Raw genomic sequence first — 23,580 nt, forward strand, 5'->3', positions numbered from 1 at the left:
AAATATTAAAACTCAAAACCAAATATTTAAGTTGCAATAAATAATTCAGGTTGTGCCGGCCGGGAATTCCTTTCAAACGACATTAAACGCGCGGGAATGATCGTGACGTCATACCGCGGCTTTTCGGTCGATACGGCGACATGTTATAGTGTTGTTCTCAGGTCGAGAATTATATTATTTACGTTTATTTTTGGCTCTTGTAAAGGTGCGTTTGTATTTAATCTACGCCAGTTTGTATTTGTGCTTAGTGTGCTTTACATGATAATAATGGAACCAACACAAAAATAATATTACAAATCGTGCCATCGTGATTCAGTACATCCCGTAAAATGCCCGATAAACTTTTTTTTATTAACATTATGTTCAGGTATCACTTTAGCCTTGACCGTGGAAATATTTTTAACTCTTCAAACTGATCTATATAAAATAAAGGTTAGATTTCCACAAATTAAAAAAATGTTTTTTTTTGTTGAATAATTTACGTTTTATTTGACAGACCATTTGAATTTTTTAAAAACTAGAAAACTTTAAGCTGATAACAAGATTATATTGATTTAAAACTAATAGCTAAATTTTCTATCAACATACCTTTTAGCTTTAGCATCGCGTACCTCAGCAAAAGAAAAACTTTCGGTGTTTTGTATGTAAAATGTCACCATAAACATATCCACTAAAGGTAAGTTCTCAGATTGACCTTTTAAAAAATCGGCTTCGGTCATTTTCAAAACTTTCTTTTTGGTACTAACCCCAAGATAACAAACGCAAACGACAGAATGAGGACTAAAATTTAAATTAAAACCACCAAGACGAACGCGTTGTTGTTTTCTATTAGCTTCTCTATGCTACGGTCCGGCTGACGCGTAGTCTAACGAGGGAATGGGCGTCACAACCGGTCACAGCCAATGACAGCGCGTTTCAAAGACGATTTAAGTTTTACAATTTTTAATTGCTTATATTGGTTACATAGAACTACTAAATTATTTGGTTTAATAGTATTCACTTAAAATATAAGCAATATTTTTCAAATTAAGATTTTGTTTAAGTTCCCTATTAGCATTTCAGTGCAGCGACTTGGTAATTTTAATAGTAATTTCTTTATTGCCAACTGAAAAGTTACTTTGGCAGCAATTGGACGTAATGAAATTGGGTTAGAAAAATTAATTTTCAATATATATGGAAAGTAATCAATACAGGGTGAGGTCAGGTGATTTTTCGGTTAATGGTATTTAGTAACTGAGCCTTGCCAATCAGGATGGGTGAAAATCATCTGAGCAACCGTAATTTACATATAAAATTCTTTAAACGTTGTCTTTCATTGCTACATAATAAATAAAACATAATTGCAGTCGAGCTTCTTCATAAGAAGATAAAACTCTGTAAATTTTTTTATATAAAAATTAAAATTTTTTAATACCTAATAGTTTGTTCTATTTTGAAATTGATACAAAAAAATCCTACGTTATAAATTTGGTTTATTTTGATTTAATATATTTTAAAAAGTAAATGGAAGATAAAACGCTCCGACAAAAAATAGCAGCGAGGCAGTTTTTAACTTCGCCGAATTTTTAATATTCTGTGATGTAAACTGTGTCCCGTTCCGAAACCCCAAAATCAACATAAAACAACCACTCCGCTTTCAAAATGAAATATCGATCGATAGCGAAAAAAGACTGATTGCGTAAATTGGAGAAGAATCCACGCATTTATTCTCTGATGGTGGCGCTGCTACACGTACACAAACGTGCTCGTTAAACTTTGAATCCCAATGTTTACATGAATGTTTGAAGAGCTCATTCTGCCTGTATAAGCGACAATAAAGCATTGTTAGTATTCTGTAACCATTTTGTGTGATGGTGATTTGTGAAAAATGACTTAAGAGCACGGATGTCTCGATAAAATCAGGATATAGAAACCTATAACAAAGAGAAAATCTTTAAATCTTTATACCAAAAAATTAGCTTTTGCTTTAACGTTGAACTTTCGGATGAATTTATAAAAATACCGAATATGGAAACAGTGCAACCATTCCCTAATATTTTACTTGCAATCAATAGTAATATTTTTTACGCCAGAGGTCTCACTGAATTGTAGAACCCCTAATAGTAGTAATATGTATATGATGTAATCCCAATTGGTTTTGGTATGTCAAATTTTACGAGTCATCTTACTAAACGTAATACATTCACAAACCAAAAATATAAATATTGGTGTAAAAAAGTAGGAATTTGGCGGAAATACTTTCGGAATGCGTGATTTTAAGTTCTGGCTGGTGAAATCAATTCTAGTCTTTTCAAAGCACTCTAGGTAAGTAAAAAATTATTTAAAATTAAGTAAGGTTGAAAATGTGGCTTTAGGGTATCTAATTTTGATTTTAAAAAATGCCAAGACGCAGTAATTAATTGTAATCAGTTGAACCGGCGAACTTATAGGGTTCGATGACTGTCAGCAAGTTATTCTTCAAGACGTGTTTATAAAATTTTGATTTCGGAATGGGTTTAAGACCCGCCTGTTGTAAAGCGGAAGAAGCCATTCTTTTCAGCACGTGTACAACAAGCTAGGGCCGTATTTAAGATGTTAACGGACAAAAACTGTGCCGTGCGGACTATTGTATTTTAAGAGTAGGGAAATTTTGTGGGAGTTGGTAAAATCGGAGTATGCTGTCAGTTTTATGAAACGGTATTTTCTTAGCCGTCGAAGCTTTGAAGTTATTTTTACGTTTTGTATCAATATATGATCTCGTTTTTTGTTATGGAGCCTTAGTAAAACATTCCAACCTAAAATTAGCTAGCGAGATCAGCTACAAAATAGAGTAGCTGACTCTGAATCTTTGCATGCCCAGCTGTGTTGAAATTTTAAGGTTGTTGCAAGTTTCTATAACTTAAAGAAATCAACCCCCTCTTAAAAAAAAACATTTATAAGTGGCCTAATGGCGCATATTGGACACCTTAAGATACAGTCTATCAGTTTCTCTCTCGAGCGCGGCCAGTTTATCGCCAAAACCGTCCACGGAATTTCCGGCCAAAATTTCTCTAACGAATTTCACTTCGTCGCTCATACTTTTACGAAAATCTTGTAGGAGTTTCTCGCATCCTAGCGTGTTGCGGGCCGCGTAGTTTTCGTAATACGTTTGAGGGAAACAAACAATCTCCGTAGCGCACGAATGCAAATGGTGAAGCAACGCAAAGAGGCTCCGATTGTCTCCAGCGTAAATGGTGATGAAATACGTGTGGGCTTCGCCGGGATCATGTACGGAAACTAGGGAACCATCAAACGCGCCAGAAACGTTGTACGATAAGTAATAGCTTTTGCAGCTCGAACCGACTTCAAGTTTTGTCAATGCGCAGTGTATTTCGAACAAGCTCCCTAGGTCCATTGACCGATTTTCCGGCGTAATCATAACTAAGTCGGAATTTTCACTGGCAGAAATTAACGCAAACAAATTTTCAATGCTGAATAGTCGGGGGTTGTGATTTTGGAGCGATCGGTTAGCGTAATCGAGGGCCGAAAGGGAAACGGGCGCCATAGGTACGACAATTTCTTCGTTTTGCACGCGAACCGATATCGCGCCCGAGATAACGTGTTCGGGATCTGGGCACGTGGGAATTTCGAACGTAATAGTAATCGTTAAAGAGCCCTCCACAGCTGTAGTCACTCGTGCCACCGTATTCGTCACTAATGCGCATTCGGAAACGTCGTGGGCCCCCTGAAACTCGCCGTAAATGTTTGTAACGTAATTAAATGGCTCGGCACAGTCCCACTTCAACAGGGGCCTAATATTCATCACTGCGGCTCTCGCATCCAAGTTCATTCCGATGACGTATTTACCGTTATTCAATTTCTTCCACACATTGGGATGCACCATGACTAAGGTGGAACCATGTTTTGCTGAAGAATTCAATGAAATTTGTTTACGTTTGGTCAGGGTTTCTTGCAACCTCGCGTTGTCAAGGCGGACCGCTTCCAGTTTATTATTCAGAAAATCTTTGATTTTGTCCACCGAAAAGTCGAGATCCAACTCCATAGGGTCCATATTAGTAATACTAAGTAAAAAACCTATGTTGATCTATTCACTTTTATCTTGTATTTTGTATCTGTATTTAAAGTCTGCGTTACACTCTTGTCAAGGTTTTTCTTAATGTTTTCACACACTCGTCTTTTATTTCTCGGTCAATTTTGAATAGCGATAGTTCAAAATAATTTAATGCATCTCATAACCTCAAAATATTCGTGGGTTGATTTCGAGAAAAAATTGATACATAAATCAAGAAATTCATTTTCAAAATGTAAAACTGGCTAAAAAACAGTGTAACAAATAAGATATAAACGAATAATAACGAATCTTACCTGCACATTATAAGTTTATGTATTTACATTCCATCAGCTGTTTAATGGCGTCCAAAAAAAACAAAGCGATAGCTAAATGATGTTTTGGATTTTAGAACTTAATGTTAAAATGCCTAATTTTGTGCTGTTGCTGACTGTAAAGTCGTGGTATTAGAGAAATACGTGAGTTTTCATTGAAATAGTTCATATTAAAATTTAAATATAATTGTCTCACTCTTGCATTATATAACCTCCCAAAAAAAAAATTTAAAGAAAAATTTATAAACATAACTTATTTGAAAGTAGGATCAATTTTTTTTAAAACGGTAAGTGTTGTTGGTGCTTGTTCACATACAGCGAAAGTGCTTTTGACCATTTTAAATTATTAAAAGATCATTTAATTTTTATTTACTTTACAAGCAAACCTAAACAATAACATATTATTAAAGCAATACTAGAGAGCAATTTTAAGCGCATGAATAATACCAGAGTTGAGATATACAAATAGCTAAACATACAAAAATTCTTAAAAAATGTGATTGTCAGAACGATTTGAGATGTAGGTTTTAACGTTGGGCACCGCCAGCACATTTTCCTTCACTTTTTGTAAATTCGGGACTCCGGCCAACAAGTCCTTCTTGGCCATAAAGTTCATGTAATCGATCAAGCCCACAAATAACAAATCTGCCCAAGTAAGCTAAAACATTTTTACAAACCATCAAAGAAATGGCTACATTTTTGTCTGGTACTCACTCGTCCTACAGCCAAAAACCCATTATTATTTTTAGCCTGCTCATCGAGCTTTTTCGAGTAAAACGGAACAATTTCGCTGAACAACTGCTCTCCAATTTTCTCTTTTTGGACGGGATCTGCTTCGTAATGATAACGACCCACTTCTAAAAGAAACAGTTTTCTGCTATCAAAAACATTTTGTTTTTAAATCCCTCCCTCCTTACTTGCGCGATAGTCATTAACTGTATCAGCCGCAGCATCAATTTCCAAATCTTCCCAATCATCTTTGCCTACCAATTTGGTCAGCTTGCCTAGATACCTGCAAATCGCAATACTCTGGTGTGCCACCTTGCCGTTATGTTCCAAAATTGGTAACTGACCCATGGGTACCGCTACAACACATCACATTAGTAAAAAAAAAGACATATTATAAGTGTCATGACAACATACTAGGCTTTAAAACAGGCCAATTCTCCTTGGTTACGCGATTGTCCTCCCAATCAAAACCTCCGTAGCTGAGGAGAATTCTAATCGGTTCTCCGAGAGCCATAATATCGAAATAAGTTACTTTGAACGTCGGAGCCATTTTTAAGATAAACTACAATTCGATATTTCAAATTAAAACCCTTTGCATATTCAAACAAAATCGTTAATTTGCGTTAATTTCAATCACTGAAATTACACACCGGCAAAATTTCACAACGGAAAATTACTTCGTTATATTGTAAAACTCTCGGGTGCGCTAAATAAACCTACCTTATTAAATTATATTAAACAGTCAATACCAAAAATTCTCGCTTGTTCTAGAACCAAATCTTCCTAGCAAGTTAGGCTGCAAAAATGCAAAATGCCACAGGCACGCTGCAACAAATAACAAGTAACTAGGCAACAATGCAATGTCGCCAAATTTACGGTAAATGAAGAGATTGTCAGAAACAGTTAAATATGTAGTTCAAAACTCTAAAGCTGTGGGGAATGTTTTCGCATCAAAAACCTTGTTGCTGTTCGTGCCCTAGGGCATGCGACGCTCGTGTTCCAATAACATTTTCCGTTTCTTTAAAATCTTGGAGTTACTTTGTCTCACTGGACATGGCATTTTCTTTGTATGTACATTTAAATCTTTTTACAATTCACAAAAATGTTAATAATTCAGCTAGAACAATTAATGTAATCAACATTTTGAACCGATAAATATTTTGAATTTAGCGCTGGAATTTTGGGAATTAATATCGTTTAAGAAGAAAAGTAGAGAACCCGTGAGTGCACCTAACCCACATGTATTTTTATTTGTTTTGAAAAGATTTGCAACAAAATAGTTTAATATGGGCGAAGGTGAATGCGAAAACGTTAATGACGAAGTGCCTAAACAGCCGCGTCATCGTAAAAAGCATTTTTATAACACCATACTAAACCAAATGGAGTTTTACTTTAGTGATTCCAATCTATCGAAAGATCGGTTTTTGTCGCATCTTCTCTCGGAAAACAATCGTATGTATTGGACCGCAATTAGATAAACGCGAGTTACTTAAATGTTGCATTTCAGACGTCGACATCGACTTATTTTTCAAATTCAATAAGATACGAAAATTGAACTGCACTGTGGAGGATATACGCAAGGCGATTAAAAAATCGGAAATTATTGAACTGTCGGAGGACGGCCAAAAGATAGGAAGAAAAAAGCCAGTGAAAGTAAAAGATAATGTGGACGCGTGCACCATCTATGTAGAAAATATAAAATCGGATGCCAACCATGAATGGCTTAGACAAGTTTTTTCGGAATTTGGGCAAGTTACTTATGTATCAATACCGAAGTACAAACATAACAGAGTGAATAAAGGTTTCGCCTTTATAGAATATGAGACAGAAAGGGAAGCCAATGAAGCCCTTTCATTTTTTGAAAGTGTCGGCCTCAAAATGCCTTGCGACAAAGATCCTGAGCAGCTTAGGAGCATCGCTACATTTGAAGATCATGCACAAGAGAAAAACGCAACCCCTTTGGCCAGTGAACCGACCGTTTCCGATTCGTCAAAGAAAAGAAAAATAAGTGATTCAGAGGAGGAAGAGTTAACAAAAAAGGCTAAATTAGAAATTGAGGAGCAACATTCGGATGATGGGAACAAACAAATTGATGTAAAAAAAAAGAAAAAGAACAAAAAGGACAAAAAGAAAAATCACATTAAGGAGCTTGGTATGCAAGTGTTGTCAAAAAGGGAGTGGAAAAGGCTAAGAAATAGATACCTAGATTTACAGAGGAAGAAAATGCGCGACTTCAAGCATTACTTACAAAAACAAAAGTTTACCCAAAAACTTAATGATAGAAATAAAACTGTTGATACATCCGGGGAAACTTCTGATGCTTGCCAAATTTCCAGTGCTTTGAATTTTGTTCCGGGAGTAATAGTAAAGTTTAAATTGCAAGATCCGTGTGTGGACGTTCGGAAGTTAAAGACAGAAATCAAGACCTTGGCACCTGATTTGAAGTACATAGACATTCCAAAGCCAGGGTGCCAGGATTGGTACGTAAGATTTGGTGATAGCGAGGCGGCTAAGGAGTTTTGTACTAAAGAATTTGGAGAGGAGAAGGTAGTTCTTACCGATCAGGAGGAAGCATCATATTGGGAAAAGATCCAAGGTGATAGAACTATTAAGTTAGAAAAACAAAACAAAAAACAAAGGGGGCGCGATAAGTTGATGAGAAGAGCAGAAAGGGAATCGCTCAAGCATATCAGATTCGAGGAGCCGGAATAACTTGTAATTTGTTTAAAATTACCCTGAAAAAAAGTAAATTCAAAAAATACAAATAAAAAATAATTTTTGATTGATTGAATAAGAGTGCGGACACAATAGACTAAGTGTTAACCTAACCAAAATACGGTTGTTTTCAGTTAATGGGGAGTGTAAACTTTGAAATAAAAATTAGTTTTAAAGTGTAGTTTTGAGTCGCCTAAATTTAAAAACCTTTGGAAGACTTACTTTTGAAGCTTTTGATTAATTTACCATAAAGATGCGCCTTTTAACTTTAGTTGAAAATGACACATTCTGATTTTAGATCATAACTGTTGCAATTATAAAATTGCGCCTCTAATTTGCATTTTATTTAATGGGGGGCATAGATTAGCTCTCACTTGTTGGTAATAAAATGCAAGTTTTTCACCTAATCTCTAGAACCGAAGCTTATAAAAATCAATAACTACAAAGGATTTGCGGGAAACAAGAAAAGTGATGGAGGTTTAGGAATATTTTGCTTTTTATTTTCTAAATTTTAATATTAAAATAACAAACTTGAAAACCACATTTAATCGGACACCACACATTACCACCTTTTGTTGAACCCTCCCCCACTATTTCTATTAAAACCGCCACTGTTTCTATTGAATCCTCCACCTCCTCCCCCTCCTCTGCCACCTCCGCCTCTTCCGCCCCCACCAAAACCTCCTCGACCGCCAAATCCTCCTCCCCGCCCCCCTCTTCCTCCGCCACCTCGTCCGCCACCAAAACCACCGCGACCGCCGCCTCTGCCACCACGACCTCCTCCGCCACCCCTCGGTTTCTTTTGAACTGAACCGGGAGCTCTTGGGAGGAACCTCTGCAGAGGCAGAAGCTTGGCAGGATCAATATAAAGCTAAAACAATCATACATGTTGCACAATATCATTTAATATTTCGACTGGCTCAAACCTTTTGCAGTTTTTTAAAACTACCAGCTTTCATGTCATCTCCTAAACGAATTGTTACAGAGTAATCTCGAATATTGCCAAATATTTCGTCAATCTTCCCCACCTGCTCCTTATTTTCCAAATATATTGGCGCATTGAAGAATGGCACGTCCTCAATTTCGACTTTGCATACTAGGTCATCTTGCACGCTATAATCGTAATATCCCAATGGGATAACCTGAAAATTACTACTTTACTTTATAAAGATTTTAAAACCCTTTGCAGTCTACCTGGTCTGGTGGCCCTTGGTCAAAATTTCTGCCGCCTCCGCCTCCCCTGCCTCCGAAACTATTACGGTTTCCTCGACCGCCCCCGCCACCGCGACCACCCCCGAAACCGCGCCCACCGCCACCACGTCCACGAAAAGACATTATTACAACACGCTGAAACTATATTAATATTTGCCGGTTTAATTAATCCCGTTTTTCGACAGACGGTAATATTTACTTCATAAAGACATTGTTAACATTTTATGAGATCTATATTTAAGAAAAAAAGAACAGTTTAAGAATTTAAAACAATTTCTATTTAAAACACGCCGAACTTCCAACATAACCTTAAAAACTAAACTGTAGTTTCACCATAGATAAATTTAATTACAGTACATTTCTCTCAGTTGAACAAGGTTACCAAGGGACATTTGCCCAACCGATTCTGTGGTGGAGCATTGCACGCGGCGGTTTAACCTCCGTTCGCTCCCTACAGAATCCTTTGTAATCGTCCAAAAAATTTTTGAAATTGATCTCCACTAGGTGGATTTAGTGTTTTCAGTGTTTAGTGAACGTTTTAAAGTTATAATCGTCGCCGATCCCTTCGCTTTTCCCCGTTCACGCCGGTATGGAGGCCGGATATTCCGTGGTGGAAGCGGGGGGTGTCGGTTTTTTTGGTATCGGTCAAAATTATTTTTTGCTAGTTGAGCAAATATTGGTTATATGTCTTTTTTGTACGTATTGGTCAATGACCAAAAACGAAGATCCTCGACGGAAGTCGGCAATGGGCGAATGATCTTAGCAATCTTGCCCAACATTTTTTGTGAAACGCAAAATTGAATTGAATTGAATTTGCCCAACCAGAGATAAATTACATACATGTATTTCCACATGATTTATAACCATTTATAGCTAGAAATGTTTCCCGCTTCTTAGATACATGTGGTTTGAAATTGTAGTAGGTTAAATGGCAAAAAAAAAACGGAAAACCAAAACTAGAGAAATTTTTGCAACTTTTTTAACTATATCCTTTTCCCAATTTTTTTCATCCACGGAAATCTGGTTTTTTAGTTAGCAATTAAAGCACAAAAAACATCTTAAATTTAATTTAATTTAAAATGTTAACTACCCATCCCATTGTCTTTCTTAACATTAATCGTGTGCTTAACGTGAGAAGTATACACATCATATCCTAATGATATGAGATTATCAAATAAAACTCTATATTTAGTGGACAACACATAGAAATTTAGAAACTGTGCTGGCGGCCAAATCATCCATTCGGCAGCATATAATCTCCAAGCTTTATGTTTCACCTCTTCGTAGAACTCTTCCTTAGTGGACCCTTCCAAGAACGCTATTGTCAGGAAAAATGTGGAGATACACATTGGAGATCCAACAAGCTGATCTATTATAACTTTTTTAATAACTATTCGTATTGTATATCCTGGTAAGGATCGGTCTAAGTACCTATACCAGTAATGGCACACAACTCCCACTGTGGTCCCACTTAGAGTCATGTCTCTGGTCCTATGCTTATCCCATCGATCCAACTGGTTCGTTAAAATTTCATAGTTTTGTTCTAAGAGATCTCCTAGGCCTGACAAGCATAAGGATATGCCTACATTAGTATACAACAAATATTTGTCACTAAACATATGATTCACGAATTTACCCACTTCCGGGAATACTTTTCCTCTTAATAATTTTTTAAAGTGTAATTTGTTCATGGTGGTCATTCGAAAATGTCATAAATTCCAAACATTTTACACGCCACGAGAACAGGTTAAGTACTAAAATTTTGACAAATCTATTGTCGTGTTCTGTGCTTTGTATTTTTGTTTCTTTTTTACCAAATCATTTCAACTTCGAATATATTACGGAGTTTTGTATTTGACAATCCCTTCATTTTTCTATGTATTTTCTATCTATTTCTAAATTAATGGAATTGTATTGTGCATACACCCGGTATAAAGTGCCCTTTCAAATAAGCACTCGACCGAACTTCAGTTATGTCAAACCATGGTAAATATAAAAATTTGGTAATAGCGATTTCCAGTTCGATTTTTTCGAATATCTTGCATGATTAGCCAAAAGACTGAATGCAACAGCTTTACTAACCAAACCGTTGTATGACGTACGGTGTTCAGTTACAGGGTGGTATTTTTAACATAGAACTAGTACAATTTCAGATTTTCGAAAATACTGACAATGACTAATTTCGAAAAAATATCCTGTTAAAATGGTGGTAGCCCTGAGTCTCGCACGCCGTCCGCTTCGCGGACCAACGGTTCTCAAGGTAGATTTTGTTTTGAAACCGTGAAAAAAATTGATTTCATCGATGTTGCGAAAGCAACAATATTAAAAGAAGAAAGAAGAAAGTTTTTGTTAGCATAACATTGTTGACAAAATTGTTGAAAGCGAAAACTGAAATTATTTTCTTATTTCGACGTAATGATCATATGCGCGTATGAGGCTTTTTGATATTATTTTTATTTAGGACAAGGAAATTAAATGAAATAATATATCAGCAGCCTCGTTTTTGCACTTGACAGATATGACAAAAAATTGTTAATGAGTGAAGCAGGAAAGGTTCATGATTAGGTCGATTTGTTATTCTATTGATAAGTACTGCACGTGATAGCATTTTACATTTACGTAGTTTCTCTAGGATGTGAACTAGAAAAAAAAAACTATACCTTCGTCATGTCATCTTAGTTTAATTAGCCACAAATATTATGAAAGTAAGTAAAAACCCAATTTTTACGAGATAAATGTTCCACATAGGTCATCGAATATTATTCATAATCAAGTCGAAAACACCGATAAGCGATATTGTGGACACTAGTGCATTCTAAACATGCCTTCGTAGAATCTGAGGACGAAATAGGTCATAAGTTTAAAGGTGACACCCAATCAAAGAATTTATAACAAAAAAGCCGCTATATAAAGGATTTGAATGTGACCAATTTTGGATATTAGTGAAAAGTGTGTCAAGATGACTAAGATTTTGGTAGGTACATTTAGTAAATTTACTGTGGAGATTAGGTTATCAAATTGTATGCGAATTTCTTAACACTGCATATATATATTGCCTAGGTATTATTCGGAGTAACAGTTCTCCTGGCAACTGCCATGTCTGTACCATCTGGTACAGGCTCATCGGGTCACGGCAATCAGTTGGGCTCTGAGCATGGTGGTAGAGGAAGTGGATTTGGCGGTCACGATAGTGGATTTGGCGGCCACGGAGGCCAAGGTAGTGGTTTTGGTGGCGGCCATGATGGCGGTTTCCAAGGTGGCCACGGGGGTCATGGAAATCATCAAGGGAGTGGTCGTGGGGGTGGTCACGGCGGGGGACAAGGTGGTGGATTTGGCGGCGGTCACGGAAACGGCCAAGGCGGCGGATTTGGGGGTCACGGCGACCATGGTGACCATCAAGGCGGGTATAAATCTCATGGTTATTAAAAATAACTATGTTGTTTTGTATAATAAATGCTTTTTATGTTTTTAAAAAGTTTAAATTAAAATACTGATCCTTTCCCGCAGTTTATAATGGAGGTCTTATTAAATGACACCATGTGTTTCAACGTTTTTGTGGGTATTTAATTGGTCGCTGTCAGGTTCCATACTGTGTTGTTCCCGATTTAAATGGTCCCTGTACTGTTGGGTCACGTGTTGCTCGAACTCTCGAAACGTGTCTGTCTTTATCGATTCTCGGATTTTCTCGAAAAACATCAACATGCGATACACATTATGCACCATTATAAGAATAGGTCCTAACAGTTCCTGAACGGTGAGTAGGTGGTGCACGTAGGCGCGCGAATAGTTTCGGCATGTCAAACACTGGCACGTTTTCATTATGGGATCAAAGTCGTCAGAGTAGCTCGTCTGCCTCAAGATGATCTCCCAGTATTCTGAATTTTCGCCCTGTTGTGTGGAAAAAGTCAGTGCCGCCGACCGTTCAGTCAAAATCACGCAATATGATGTGTCAAACATATCGACGCCGCTCTTGACGAGTCTAAGGATATTAACGGGACTCCAACAACCCTGCACCAATCTTATTTTTCCAGATGGGATTTTTTCCAAAACGCAATCCACTATCTCCTTAACTTCGTCAAACGGCAAAAATTCAACTTCCGGACCATTATTGTGTAAACCATCTATTAGATAACCATCAACATGTGAATCATTGACTGAGATTTCCTGGATGCACTTTCTGCGGGAATGTTTGCAGTAGCCGCCCGCTACAGGAGCAACCACGAATGTTTTACGTAAACTTTCCGAATTCCTTATCCTCTTCACACACTTTGCGTTAAACGATACAGTATGCTCGACGGCCTTGGTTACACGTTTTTGTGGACTTGATTTGTTTGTATCGGAGTCCGATAACAACACCCACATGTCAGGTTTAAATCTCTGGACCATATCCACGTACATGTCTGCGCTATACAAAACTTTTCCATGTTTTGTGAATACGGGTACCTTGCCTTTAACATGGTGACCTTGTTTAGTTAAATTTGCGGGATCGTGAAGGGTAATACAGGTTAAATTATCCCTGTTTCCCACGAATTCGGATACTCGGCCCTCATAAAGCCGGATCGCGTCTTGATATTGATGCACGCTAACTAACGGGATTTGAAGGATTTGCGGCGTTTGGCTGACTAGTTTAAACACTTCATGGGTGATATGCGGAATGTGACCGGCTTGGGTGTGCAACAGCGCCAGCGGAGTTTCCAAGACCAGATCGGGCTTGTTTTCGATACCGTACAGCTCTCCTAGCCGCGGACCGTATTTCGTTAGGCTTTTTACTCTGAATTTCATGGCACAACCCGTCAATTTAAAAATTTTGATTAACTAGGTTAAGTTCCTCGTCTTTTTTTTCTTGTTCAAACTAAGGTCTGTGCAGGATTTCGTCGTGAGCATTGAACATAGCCTACGCTCGCTCACGACAGAATCCTGAGTAATCGTACACAAAAACTTGAAATTGGTTGCATTGTGTGAATTTAGTGTTCTAAGTGAATATTTTAAAGTGTATAATTTTTGCCTTTTGTATGGGTTGGAGGCCGGATGGGCCGGGATGGTTTTCTTGGCGGTTGCGGGGGAGGCCGTTGTTTGCAATTGGTTCAATGTTTCTAAGAAAGAAGAATTTTCCATTATTTTGTTCCTCATTTTGTCCGCGCGGAAACGGACTTTCGCCGCAGCTGGCACAGCAAGAAGTCGCAAAAATTGCTCGAGACAGGATCGAAAGATTTTTGATTACGGAGGAGCCGGCCCATGCTGTGTCCTTCGTGTCTCAGGTGGTGAGGAAATTTGTTGATCACCACGCGTACGACCTGATGCGTTCAACGGCACTTTTTGAACCACACGATGAAAGTAACCGATTTAGCGCTTTACCGTGTTTTTTTTTGGAGCATGCGCCTAAGGGCGCTCTCGGGTACAGCTGGCCAGTTAAGTTCAAGACTTTAATATCGCGAAGGAAAGTAGAAGAATAACTTCTTGGTGCGGCCAATAAATAAGATAGGTTTATATATATATATATATATATATATATATATATATATATATATATATAATAAAATGAAAACTAAACAGTTCCGTTTGGAGGGTGATGGATTCGTTCAGCCCTTTTAATTAAGGCACCCTCCAGGTCATAAAGAACAAGGTGAATTATAGTTGTCATTGGTAGAATGATCTTAGCAGTCTGACTCATAGATGTAAAGAAGAAGAAGTAGAACGCATGTGAGGCGAGCAAGTATACATTAGAAGAAATGGGTTAATTTCTAAGTAAATAATGAAAATGTATATTTTTAACTAAAACTAAAACCGTATATTTTCAACGGATTGTGGATTTGTAAAATTACGGTGATGCGAATACACCGTGACTAAATGTTATTAAATATGGTGTTAGTTAAAATAAGCTTGTTGAGTAAAATATTTACTTGTCTCCTGGTGTTGATGTCGATTTTGCTGCTCTATACCCTTTTTGCGAGAAAACCGATAAATGAACAAACGTTAAACGTTCAAATCAGTTTGTTTAGTCTACTAAAGACTGCGATAATAGCAGCGGAAGAGGGAGGACGATATGTTGTATCAGCAAGAAACAATTTCAAAATTGACAGCAAAGGGAAAACGAAGGAGGGCGCAGAAGATACCGTAACTACCGCCGATTTTTTGTCGCACTGCGCGATGCTTAACGTTTTCAAAACCGCTTTTGCTGACTTGACAGTGGTATCAGAAGAAAAGACAGCAGCTTGCGAGAATGGCAATGTTAGACACGAAAGTAGTCCTTGGGAAACATCCGTAGGTCCCGTCAAAGACCGGTATGTTTCTCGAGAGGACGTGATGGTGTGGATAGATCCACTGGATGCGACCCAGGAATACACAGAAAAATTGTATGAGTACGTGACTACAATGGCGTGTGTCGCGGTAAAAGGTCGACCCATATTAGGTGTGGTACACTACCCTTTTTCCAGAACGACGTCGTGGGCTTGGGTGGGAAATGTGCTTTCTCCGGATTTGAGACCTGCAGAGGTAAGGGGTTCAAGTATCCATGGTATTATATCCCAAGGACACATTTTAAAGTGTCTCATTGTGAACTTGAAGTACGCGTTTGTTAACTGTCAACTCTGCCTTTCATGTCAAATGTCAATCTATTAGATTCCAGATTTTGAGTGCATGAAGATTCAACCGCTATTAGCTATTAGATAATATAGTCGCCATTGAAATTTTTGTAGAAAAGGGACTGATTTTCATGCATTTCACCAACTAACTTGCACTTTGCACCATTTTCTTTCTAAACAGCGATTTCCACACGCAACTCGTTTTCCCGGAAAATTTGCCGCAAGGTCATGGAAGGAGATTTTAAGTATCGCGCATACGCACGTTGAATACAACGCCTCAAAAAAATTTCATACTTGCTGCATAAGTTCCTGTATTATCAGCAAGAGCAGGACCTCGATTGGTTAAACAATATCCAATAATTCTTAATCAACGTTTGAGGCTTGCGGGTGAGAAGTCCCACGTAGCAACCAAAACGTAATTTCCTCCTATGTGTTGACATTTTAAAATTTGTTTATTAATTATTAATTAAATAATTAACGACCTGCTTGAAGTTCATATACACCTTCTTCTTTACTTTTTTGGCCGTCTGGCTTGGCCGATAAAACAGAATAAATACTTATCGACCGACCTGAAGTTGGCGCCTGAAGTAGTTCAAATGCACCGATTTGTCTGGACACAGCGACCCCCTTCCTACATATCTTAAGTAGCTATATGGTTTTCTCTGATCTGGCTACAAAGCAATTTGCCTTTAAGCCTATACACGTATTTCGTTAGTTGTAAAATCCACAATTGAGCATAACCACTTTTATCCGCTCCATACTTCCATTCCACATCGAAAAAGTGAGGAGGCGAGTAGTTTCTCCTTTTATAATTTTTACAGGGGCGGCCTTTGTTTAATTTGGGTTCCGTTTGAGTATGAAGTTGTGCGTAGCGGTAGAATGGCGGCTGACTTAGGATACGTTTTTCCAGGGCCGACTCGAGATGCAAAAGACGAAAATAATCGTATCGCGATCGCACAGCGGGCCGATCAAGGAGGCGCTCGCCAAGAGTATGCGAAACTTCGAGCTTATCGTGGCGGCGGGAGCGGGTTCGTAGGGCGAGCGTAGTGTAAGAATTTGCTAATCTACTGGGAAAAAAGTCAAAAAATTAACTCGTTGCTATCTAAAATTTTATAACTTTTATGAATAACCTGTGCAACCTCAATTTCTGAACAGCGCTTTAATTTATAACTTGTTTTCTTAGTGGTTGTGTGGCAAACACATTTGTTAGTAAAACAAATTATTTAAAATATTTTCGTGGTACCGACGACCTAAATTAGTGGTCGCCAACCGCTTCAATGTGTTGAGCTACTTTGTTAAATTTGGTTAGTTTTGTGGAATTGTTTATGTTTAATATTATGACAATTATTTTTTTTGTGGAATTTTGAAGCATCTCTGATTTTTGCAGTTTGTATTTTTAAAATGAAAATCGTTGTGAGAGCGACATAAATTAAATACCTTGAAAATAGTTTACTCTTAAACAGTAGATACAAGTTTTTAAAAACGTATATATATTTTTATATTATTTTTTGAGATTATACTTGTGTGTTTTTTTTTTAACTTGAACAGTTAGAAAAAGTTTTCTGTACAACGAAAGTCAATTTTACAAAGAAAAATTATAACACACGGTTTTTATACTTGTCGTTGGTTTTTGTTAACATTTTCATTTTTTATTTCCTTCTTAATGGATCTTTAAAAACTGTCAACTTTTGATGTTTAATAAGGGAAACGAGTTCGTAGAACATGCTTATATGTTCAAAATTTGATGCTACACCACTGCTGCTCTTAAACTTTGCAACAGAAGTTGCAAAATCTTATTTGAGAAAAATGGATTAAGATTACGGATATATTATTTATTTATTTATTTTTATGTTGAGTGATTTTCTTTAAATCATTATTTAAAAAATGATTCTTTTTTAAGTTAAATTGAAATTTGTTTTTTTTTTTAAGCAAAAGTTTATCAAATGACATTTTATTATTTCTTAACTATTTTTTAAAAGTAATACTTTCATTGTTGTAATGTTTTTATTTGGCGCCAGAGTAATATAACAATAATATTTCAATTGATTGAAAAAATCCTGATTTTGCAGAATATTCGCCAACTTGTATTTCAATCATATAGCTATTACGTAATATAAGGGCCCTACTACGGTAAAATTCGATGCGGCACTAACCTGCACTTTGCGCCATTTTATTTCTAAACGGCGATATCCACACATTTAGCTCGTTTTCCCAGAACATTTAACGAGGTCTAGGCATATTTTGAGAAAACACTATCGTAGAAATTCTGTATTCAAACTTATTGACAATCTCTCAACGCCATGTTGTTTGTTGAATAAGGTCATTGGTCAAAACCGAGATTTTAAATCTTGAGCAAGCTTATGTCGAATGGACTTTCTCAAAATTGTTTTCATAGTTGCTTCCTAAGTTTCTCTGCGTTAATGCATTAGGCAGGGTTTCATTGCCTATATTATTATATTATATACATTTTTAAAATTGGTAAAGTATCAAGGAAGTTCTGTGTAATCAAAAAATTCAATTCTTAGACATTAGTTTTAAATTGTCATACTCTTATAAAATATAATCTTAAAAATCACCTTCTTGACAGCCGTTACCACTTGTGGATTCATCCAATTAACTTTGTCGTAAGTCACTTTAGTTACGTATAATATCTATATTTCCGTATTTGTGTCCCCTTAGATTAGCTAAATCTTGCACTCGTCGAAATTCGGACCGTTTTTTAGGTTTCAAGGCCCTGAAAGTAGCGAAGGGCGAGGTCGACGCCTACCTTCACGCCACGGCCATTAAAAAATGGGACACGTGCGCCGGCAACGCCGTACTCGACGCCCTTGGTGGACGAATGACGACGAAACATAACTTCACTATCGATTACGCAGACGCGAGCGACGCCGTAAACACCGACGGCCTAGTCGCTACTTTGAAGAACCACGAATCGTTTTTGGGCAAATTTTAACAGACTAAAGCGCAATTTATACAGGGTTATTCACGATATATGGCACAGAATCGTGTGGCCACAATTGTTTAACTTTTGGAATGTGTGATTAATGTTACTTTAATACCGTAGAGGTTGCCCCAAGTGTTATTTATTTCATTTATTTACTTGGTTGTTTATGTAATTGCAATTTTTACAAGTCTAAAAATGATAAATAACTGCCAGCAGAAATTAACATTACGCCATTATTAAAGGTATCAGTTGTTAAAAATACCATTTTGGATTGTCCAATCAAAATGATTGTATGTTTCAATAAGGTTCTTGATACCTAAATCTTATTTTTATAGTATGATCTACGATTCTATAATGTTATGTTTCAATACGTTTTTTTTTTTTTAATTTTAAAATTTAATTGAAGTTTAATTTTAAGTTCTTAATTGCATAACAAATATTTAAATTATGTCAGTCACATAGTGAATAGAGTGTAATATAGACCAATTATAGAAAATTTAACATATTATACACCACCAAATTTAACTTAATTAATTTAAATATAACTCCATATTTTTTTAAATTGCCAGGTAGTGTACTATTTAATTACGCATCGAATGGTTTCAGGTGTTACATAGCTAATTCCCCGCGTTTTCCTAGAATACAGGAAATTATTGATTTTTTGTGTTATCTAAATATATGCTTTATTACATCTAGTTGCCTTTGACACTTGGAGATGACAAATAATTTATTAAGGCAGTTATTTTGGTATGGTTTTACTGTACGGTCTGTTTATTGAAATAGTGACATGTTTTCTAGTAGCGGAGTTTCTGTAACTAACCTTGCTTAAATTGCTAAGATGAGAATAAATTTTTGGCCACCCTGTATAAGACGCCTTTAACAATTAATATATAAAATATGGTCTATGGTTTCGATCCTTAAAAAAAACCTTAAATACTTCACATGTAATTGAGAAATTAAAATTAGGTTATATTTTGAGAAACTTTGAATTATTTAAAGAACCTTAAGATTTAGGTATTGTAAACGTTATTGAAACATTTGTTTGCAACATCCAAAAACGCTACTATAATATACAGGATGGTCCGAATTCAGCAGATAAAATGATAATAATAATAATAATAATAATGATTCATTTTGAAGAAAAAAAAGTTTTTTCTTGTTCTTAAAACTTTTCTAAATTTTGCTTTGAAACTAACCAAAATTAATCAAAATAAATTTATAGCTTAGATAAACTTTGTTTAAACGCTGGTAATGCGTAAATAATAAAAAAGTGGCATGCGGTTTATTAATTGATCAATTCTAAAGAGAAAACGATACTTTCGCAATAATAGGGAGTACCATTAAAAAAAAAACAACTTCTTTGATAGTTTTAACACAGTTTAGTATGCTCGTATTTTTAAAAAGTTTCCAGAATAAGGCTTCACTTCCCCAAACTAAAACATTTTTAATTCCACCATCTTGTTCCGACCTGCCACTTTCTTCAGCCAATCAGAATCGATCATTTGATTTGACAATTCGACCAATCAAAACTATTCACTCATACAGCGGGCAATTTAAATTTCTAAATCCAAGGTAAATGTACAAATGGGTGAAAACCTTTGGTCGCAATATCTTGTGCCGCATAGCGTGAAAGAAAAAAAAAATTAAATAACGTCGAACAAATGCAAGTTTATTTGTACATCCTGCGGACGACGAAGAAGCCGCCGACCAGCACCGCGATGGCGGTGACGACGCCGAGGCCGATAAAAAGTGGCGCCTGCGACGCGAAAACCATCTTGACGAAAAACATGGTGCTGGGTATCGTGTTACGGTATGAGTCGCGTTCCCGTACGCGGGCGAAGTACTCTTCCACGCGCGGACGCTTACCGCCCGTCCAGAATCGCGATTCCAGCCCCACCTCGTATATACGTTCGAGGAGCATTGTCAGCGAAATGTCGGCGACGGTGAAACGATCCGAACACAACCACCAGGTCCTAGAATCACCCTCGTGGTTTCCCAACTCCGCCTCGACTTGATCGAGTACCGCGTCTACTTCACGTAACACCTTCAGAAACTCCTCCTTGTCTTCGAGCACACTGAATTTGAGCTCGTGGTCTGCCGCCTTGCGCAACAGCATATCCCTCGCCTCCGGGTTAGATTCGGCTATTTTCTTTAGGTTGACGCTACTGTTTCTCTCTTGCTCTGGAATGTGGGGCTTAGGGCGGAACGATTTGAATACTAACTACTCACGCAAGAGGGCGCTCCTCACGGGACCGATAAATGGCAGTTTCGGATTGGACGCAGTTTCCGGGTGAATGAACGAGCCGATGGTGATGACGTTCCCATTGATTTTGTCTATAATTCCCCTGAAATAGGTCACCCGCTGGCGCACTTCCGGCTCCATTGGGATAAGTCGTGGAGTGTCACCTGTAACTCGTATAGGAAAACTCTAGAATATTTGAAGCCCAAAAAAACATCGTACAGAAACGTAGTTAAAGTTGTGAAGAAAATTTAAGCGCAAAAAAGGAATGACCAGTGCTGTTAAAAGCTTTCAAATCCAAACAATACAAATTGCTCTGTTGCCGTAAGTCACTCAAGAAATATTAAATAGCAATCATCCTAATAGCTTTTCATAAAAAAAAAATTCTTTAAATTTACCTAGCACATTTCAGAAGAACTCACCCAGCAATATATTTGTAACTTCCCGACAAACTAGCTTTACAAATGCAAGCAACGCGATTAATGAATATATCTTGGTCTTCTATAATATTTATTTGGCCGTAAGTTCATAGGGAGTGCTTTTCATTTTGCTGGTTAATTTTTTTTTAAATTAAAATCACATGTTTTGCATGTAATAATACTTCTTCGCCTACCATTAAAAACCGACTTCAACGTTACAATTCAGGCAATTTTCGACAAAAAACCTTAACAGAACTTTATTAATTAAACTCACGAATAAGGAGATGAATTGTTTGTAACAGACATCGTTTTCCTTATTTTGTGTGCTATTTTTTTGAAAAGGAGTGCATTAGCGTGAAAGTTTGAACCAAACGCGGAACAATGCATCTTTGGGCTTCACTAAATGCTCCAAATGGTCTTCGCACATTTTTTCTGACTCTCTACAATATTTCAGGTTTTTTTTTCTTTGAGCATTGTTTCAGCAAGCATTGACACTGATGTTGTAATGTATCCTTAATTTACTATAAAAATGCTATGTTAGTTGCTTTAAATGAACTGAGGAGTAGAAATTGCGAGGATTTAAATCAGGTGACCCAGGTCAGTCGAGAATGATGCGGTGGCTCATCATAGAAAATGTAGGTATCAGAAATTAACTGCAAGTATTTTATGTGCCTTTTGCGCTTTAATTTGACAAGAAATTATAACGTTTACAAAAAATACTAACAAGTTTGGTTTTTAGTTACGATTCCAGAAATAAATGTTATAAAATTTTATTGATTGGGTAAGATCAAAAGTTTGAGCTTTTGATTCTTAATAATGCGTAATAGTATATAAAATTATAATAGATGAAAATATTAAACTACTCCGGCCAATCTGTTAGAGAGTGTGTCTAAATGTTCTCTATTAAAATATTTGAAGATCTGTAAGATAATAAAATGGAAGGGGAACTCGTTGTGTAACGGATTTTAAGCATAACGGGGCGACACATTTTTTTTCAAAAACTGCAATTTGCAATTAAATTTTCTTCACGACATTCTGTAACAGCTGGCATAGAGTAATTCAGTTTGAATATCGTATTTAAACAAGCTTAGGACTATAACTGAGGGTAATCAAAAATTATTAGAATAATAATCGCAGCGTTGCCAGATCTGCCCGAAGCCAGTCGCGACTCTCAATTTTATTACGGATTCAGACCTTCAGCTGTGTATCTGTGTCTTACAGTTTGTTGATTTTTAAGCGTTACCGTTGCTAAAGTTGTCCTCGAGGTAGTCGATTATGCGCGCAGAATCGGGAATGATCTTGCCTGTATCCTGCAGCACCGGTACCTCGCCTTTCGGGTTTATTTGCAGGAACCACGGCTCGTATTGTCCGTACCGCGCGAGATTTATGCTGTGCGTGTCGAACCGCAGACCCTTTTCGTGGAGCGCGAGCACGACCTGAAAATCACCCTTTAAAAACCACAGCGAGTCGTCAACGAATCGTAAGCTTTTCGATCATAAATGCGCTAACGTATTTGGCAACATCGAATAAAATTATAAAACTAACAAACGTCTCGTGACTAAAGTACCGACGATACCGAAGTGGGTCGCGCCAGTGTTTAAAGAAGCTGACGTGTTAAAGTGACACTTTGCGCAAGCCTAATCAGAGCATGTTGGGTATTTTGGAGGAAGCAGTAAAAAAAAATTTTTTTTTGAACGCGAATAACGGTGTGGAATAAGATATCTTGTTATCTGTGTACCGTTATTAAAAAATAAAGAAAATTCAGGTTCGTGGGGAGAGGATCGTTCGATCTTCGGCAAAACTCTCAGCCACCTGAGAAGATTTATATTAAATTTATCTACTATCTATATGAAATGAGCATAAATCTGGCATCGCCGGAGTGGATGTCTACCAATAACCGGATCTCTTGTAGCAAATACCGCGATGGTCTTAAAATTTTCATGTGATTAACCGTCAAACGATTATTCGGGACCCTCTCAATTTGACGGACCTCGGAAACCAATTCCGTCGAAAACACGCTTCGTCTTCTTTGTTTTGATTAGAGATGTCATTGACCGACCTTGACGAAACCTCTCACCTTCTGCGAATAAAACGAGTACTCGTTGTAGTAAAGCAGGAGGCCGTCGGCGATGTTTATCCTGTGGCTGCCGTCGCCGCCTGTCGCGGACATTTTGGCACTTTCGCAGGCCGCGATTTTGATCGGGTTCACGAGCAACAGCAAGTAAAGCGGGTAACAGCGCCGTTTGCGCAATACCGCGACCTCGAAGCGTCTGATGCCGCGGCCTACTATTGTTGTTAACATTATCTTGTGACCCGGTACGCGACAGACGTTCTCGGATAGGTTAGGATCGCGGAACGGTCGCGGTAGTCTCGATTACG

The 23,580-nt window shown here is 37.3% G+C and overlaps 9 protein-coding genes across 11 annotated transcripts; 3 read left to right on the forward strand and 6 right to left on the reverse strand.

The window, feature by feature from the left end:
* Window positions 1–28: 28 nt before the first annotated feature.
* Window positions 29–4,482, reverse strand: LOC132698453 (uncharacterized). The gene is made up of 2 exons (XM_060664506.1): window positions 4,345–4,482; window positions 29–4,293 (listed from the first exon to the last, which is right to left on the reverse strand). The coding sequence occupies exon 2, from the start codon at window positions 4,028–4,030 to the stop codon at window positions 2,924–2,926; it is 1,107 nt and encodes a 368-aa protein (XP_060520489.1). The 5' UTR covers window positions 4,031–4,293; window positions 4,345–4,482; the 3' UTR covers window positions 29–2,923.
* On the forward strand, window positions 4,391–7,953 carry LOC132698452 (la-related protein 7). Of its 2 annotated transcripts, none has more exons than XM_060664505.1 (3): window positions 4,391–4,506; window positions 6,356–6,543; window positions 6,599–7,953. In XM_060664505.1, the coding sequence occupies exons 2-3, from the start codon at window positions 6,378–6,380 to the stop codon at window positions 7,801–7,803; spliced, it is 1,371 nt and encodes a 456-aa protein (XP_060520488.1). In that variant the 5' UTR covers window positions 4,391–4,506; window positions 6,356–6,377; the 3' UTR covers window positions 7,804–7,953. The 2 variants fall into 2 exon arrangements, with proteins under 2 accessions (XP_060520488.1, XP_060520486.1); XM_060664503.1 differs by having other exon boundaries at window positions 4,421–4,506; window positions 6,262–6,543; window positions 6,599–7,952.
* Window positions 4,715–5,963, reverse strand: LOC132698455 (glutathione S-transferase-like). The gene is made up of 5 exons (XM_060664509.1): window positions 5,812–5,963; window positions 5,506–5,653; window positions 5,280–5,447; window positions 5,077–5,219; window positions 4,715–5,020 (listed from the first exon to the last, which is right to left on the reverse strand). The coding sequence occupies exons 2-5, from the start codon at window positions 5,639–5,641 to the stop codon at window positions 4,850–4,852; spliced, it is 618 nt and encodes a 205-aa protein (XP_060520492.1). The 5' UTR covers window positions 5,642–5,653; window positions 5,812–5,963; the 3' UTR covers window positions 4,715–4,849.
* A 286-nt stretch (window positions 7,954–8,239) lies between the features above and the next one.
* LOC132698454 (probable H/ACA ribonucleoprotein complex subunit 1) lies at window positions 8,240–9,332 on the reverse strand. 2 transcript variants are annotated; one of them, XM_060664508.1, is made up of 4 exons: window positions 9,218–9,320; window positions 9,001–9,159; window positions 8,733–8,948; window positions 8,240–8,677 (listed from the first exon to the last, which is right to left on the reverse strand). In XM_060664508.1, exons 2-4 carry the CDS (start codon window positions 9,139–9,141, stop codon window positions 8,369–8,371), a joined length of 666 nt encoding a protein of 221 aa, XP_060520491.1. In that variant the 5' UTR covers window positions 9,142–9,159; window positions 9,218–9,320; the 3' UTR covers window positions 8,240–8,368. The 2 variants fall into 2 exon arrangements, with proteins under 2 accessions (XP_060520491.1, XP_060520490.1); XM_060664507.1 differs by having other exon boundaries at window positions 9,001–9,332.
* Window positions 9,333–9,897: 565 nt separating this feature from the next.
* Window positions 9,898–11,275, reverse strand: LOC132697728 (mpv17-like protein 2). Its single transcript, XM_060663316.1, has 2 exons — window positions 10,655–11,275; window positions 9,898–10,600 (listed from the first exon to the last, which is right to left on the reverse strand). Exons 1-2 carry the CDS (start codon window positions 10,716–10,718, stop codon window positions 10,101–10,103), a joined length of 564 nt encoding a protein of 187 aa, XP_060519299.1. The 5' UTR covers window positions 10,719–11,275; the 3' UTR covers window positions 9,898–10,100.
* Window positions 11,276–11,355: 80 nt separating this feature from the next.
* Window positions 11,356–12,493, forward strand: LOC132697729 (uncharacterized). The gene is made up of 2 exons (XM_060663317.1): window positions 11,356–11,992; window positions 12,079–12,493. Exon 2 carries the CDS (start codon window positions 12,173–12,175, stop codon window positions 12,488–12,490), a length of 318 nt encoding a protein of 105 aa, XP_060519300.1. The 5' UTR covers window positions 11,356–11,992; window positions 12,079–12,172; the 3' UTR covers window positions 12,491–12,493.
* Window positions 12,494–12,538: 45 nt separating this feature from the next.
* LOC132697724 (queuine tRNA-ribosyltransferase accessory subunit 2) lies at window positions 12,539–13,876 on the reverse strand. Its single transcript, XM_060663313.1, has one exon. It carries the CDS (start codon window positions 13,798–13,800, stop codon window positions 12,544–12,546), a length of 1,257 nt encoding a protein of 418 aa, XP_060519296.1. The 5' UTR covers window positions 13,801–13,876; the 3' UTR covers window positions 12,539–12,543.
* Window positions 13,877–14,612: 736 nt separating this feature from the next.
* LOC132697726 (putative inositol monophosphatase 3) lies at window positions 14,613–19,754 on the forward strand. The gene is made up of 3 exons (XM_060663315.1): window positions 14,613–15,510; window positions 16,510–16,627; window positions 18,323–19,754. Exons 1-3 carry the CDS (start codon window positions 14,866–14,868, stop codon window positions 18,550–18,552), a joined length of 993 nt encoding a protein of 330 aa, XP_060519298.1. The 5' UTR covers window positions 14,613–14,865; the 3' UTR covers window positions 18,553–19,754.
* Window positions 19,755–19,899: 145 nt separating this feature from the next.
* LOC132697725 (ganglioside-induced differentiation-associated protein 1) lies at window positions 19,900–23,574 on the reverse strand. The gene is made up of 4 exons (XM_060663314.1): window positions 23,279–23,574; window positions 22,445–22,637; window positions 20,773–20,949; window positions 19,900–20,724 (listed from the first exon to the last, which is right to left on the reverse strand). Exons 1-4 carry the CDS (start codon window positions 23,501–23,503, stop codon window positions 20,213–20,215), a joined length of 1,107 nt encoding a protein of 368 aa, XP_060519297.1. The 5' UTR covers window positions 23,504–23,574; the 3' UTR covers window positions 19,900–20,212.
* Between the last annotated feature and the right edge of the window lie 6 nt (window positions 23,575–23,580).

This window comes from Cylas formicarius, unplaced genomic scaffold, assembly GCF_029955315.1.
Source record: "Cylas formicarius isolate icCylForm1 unplaced genomic scaffold, icCylForm1.1 PGA_scaffold_2__14_contigs__length_35257938, whole genome shotgun sequence".
Taxonomy (NCBI): domain Eukaryota; kingdom Metazoa; phylum Arthropoda; class Insecta; order Coleoptera; family Brentidae; genus Cylas; species Cylas formicarius.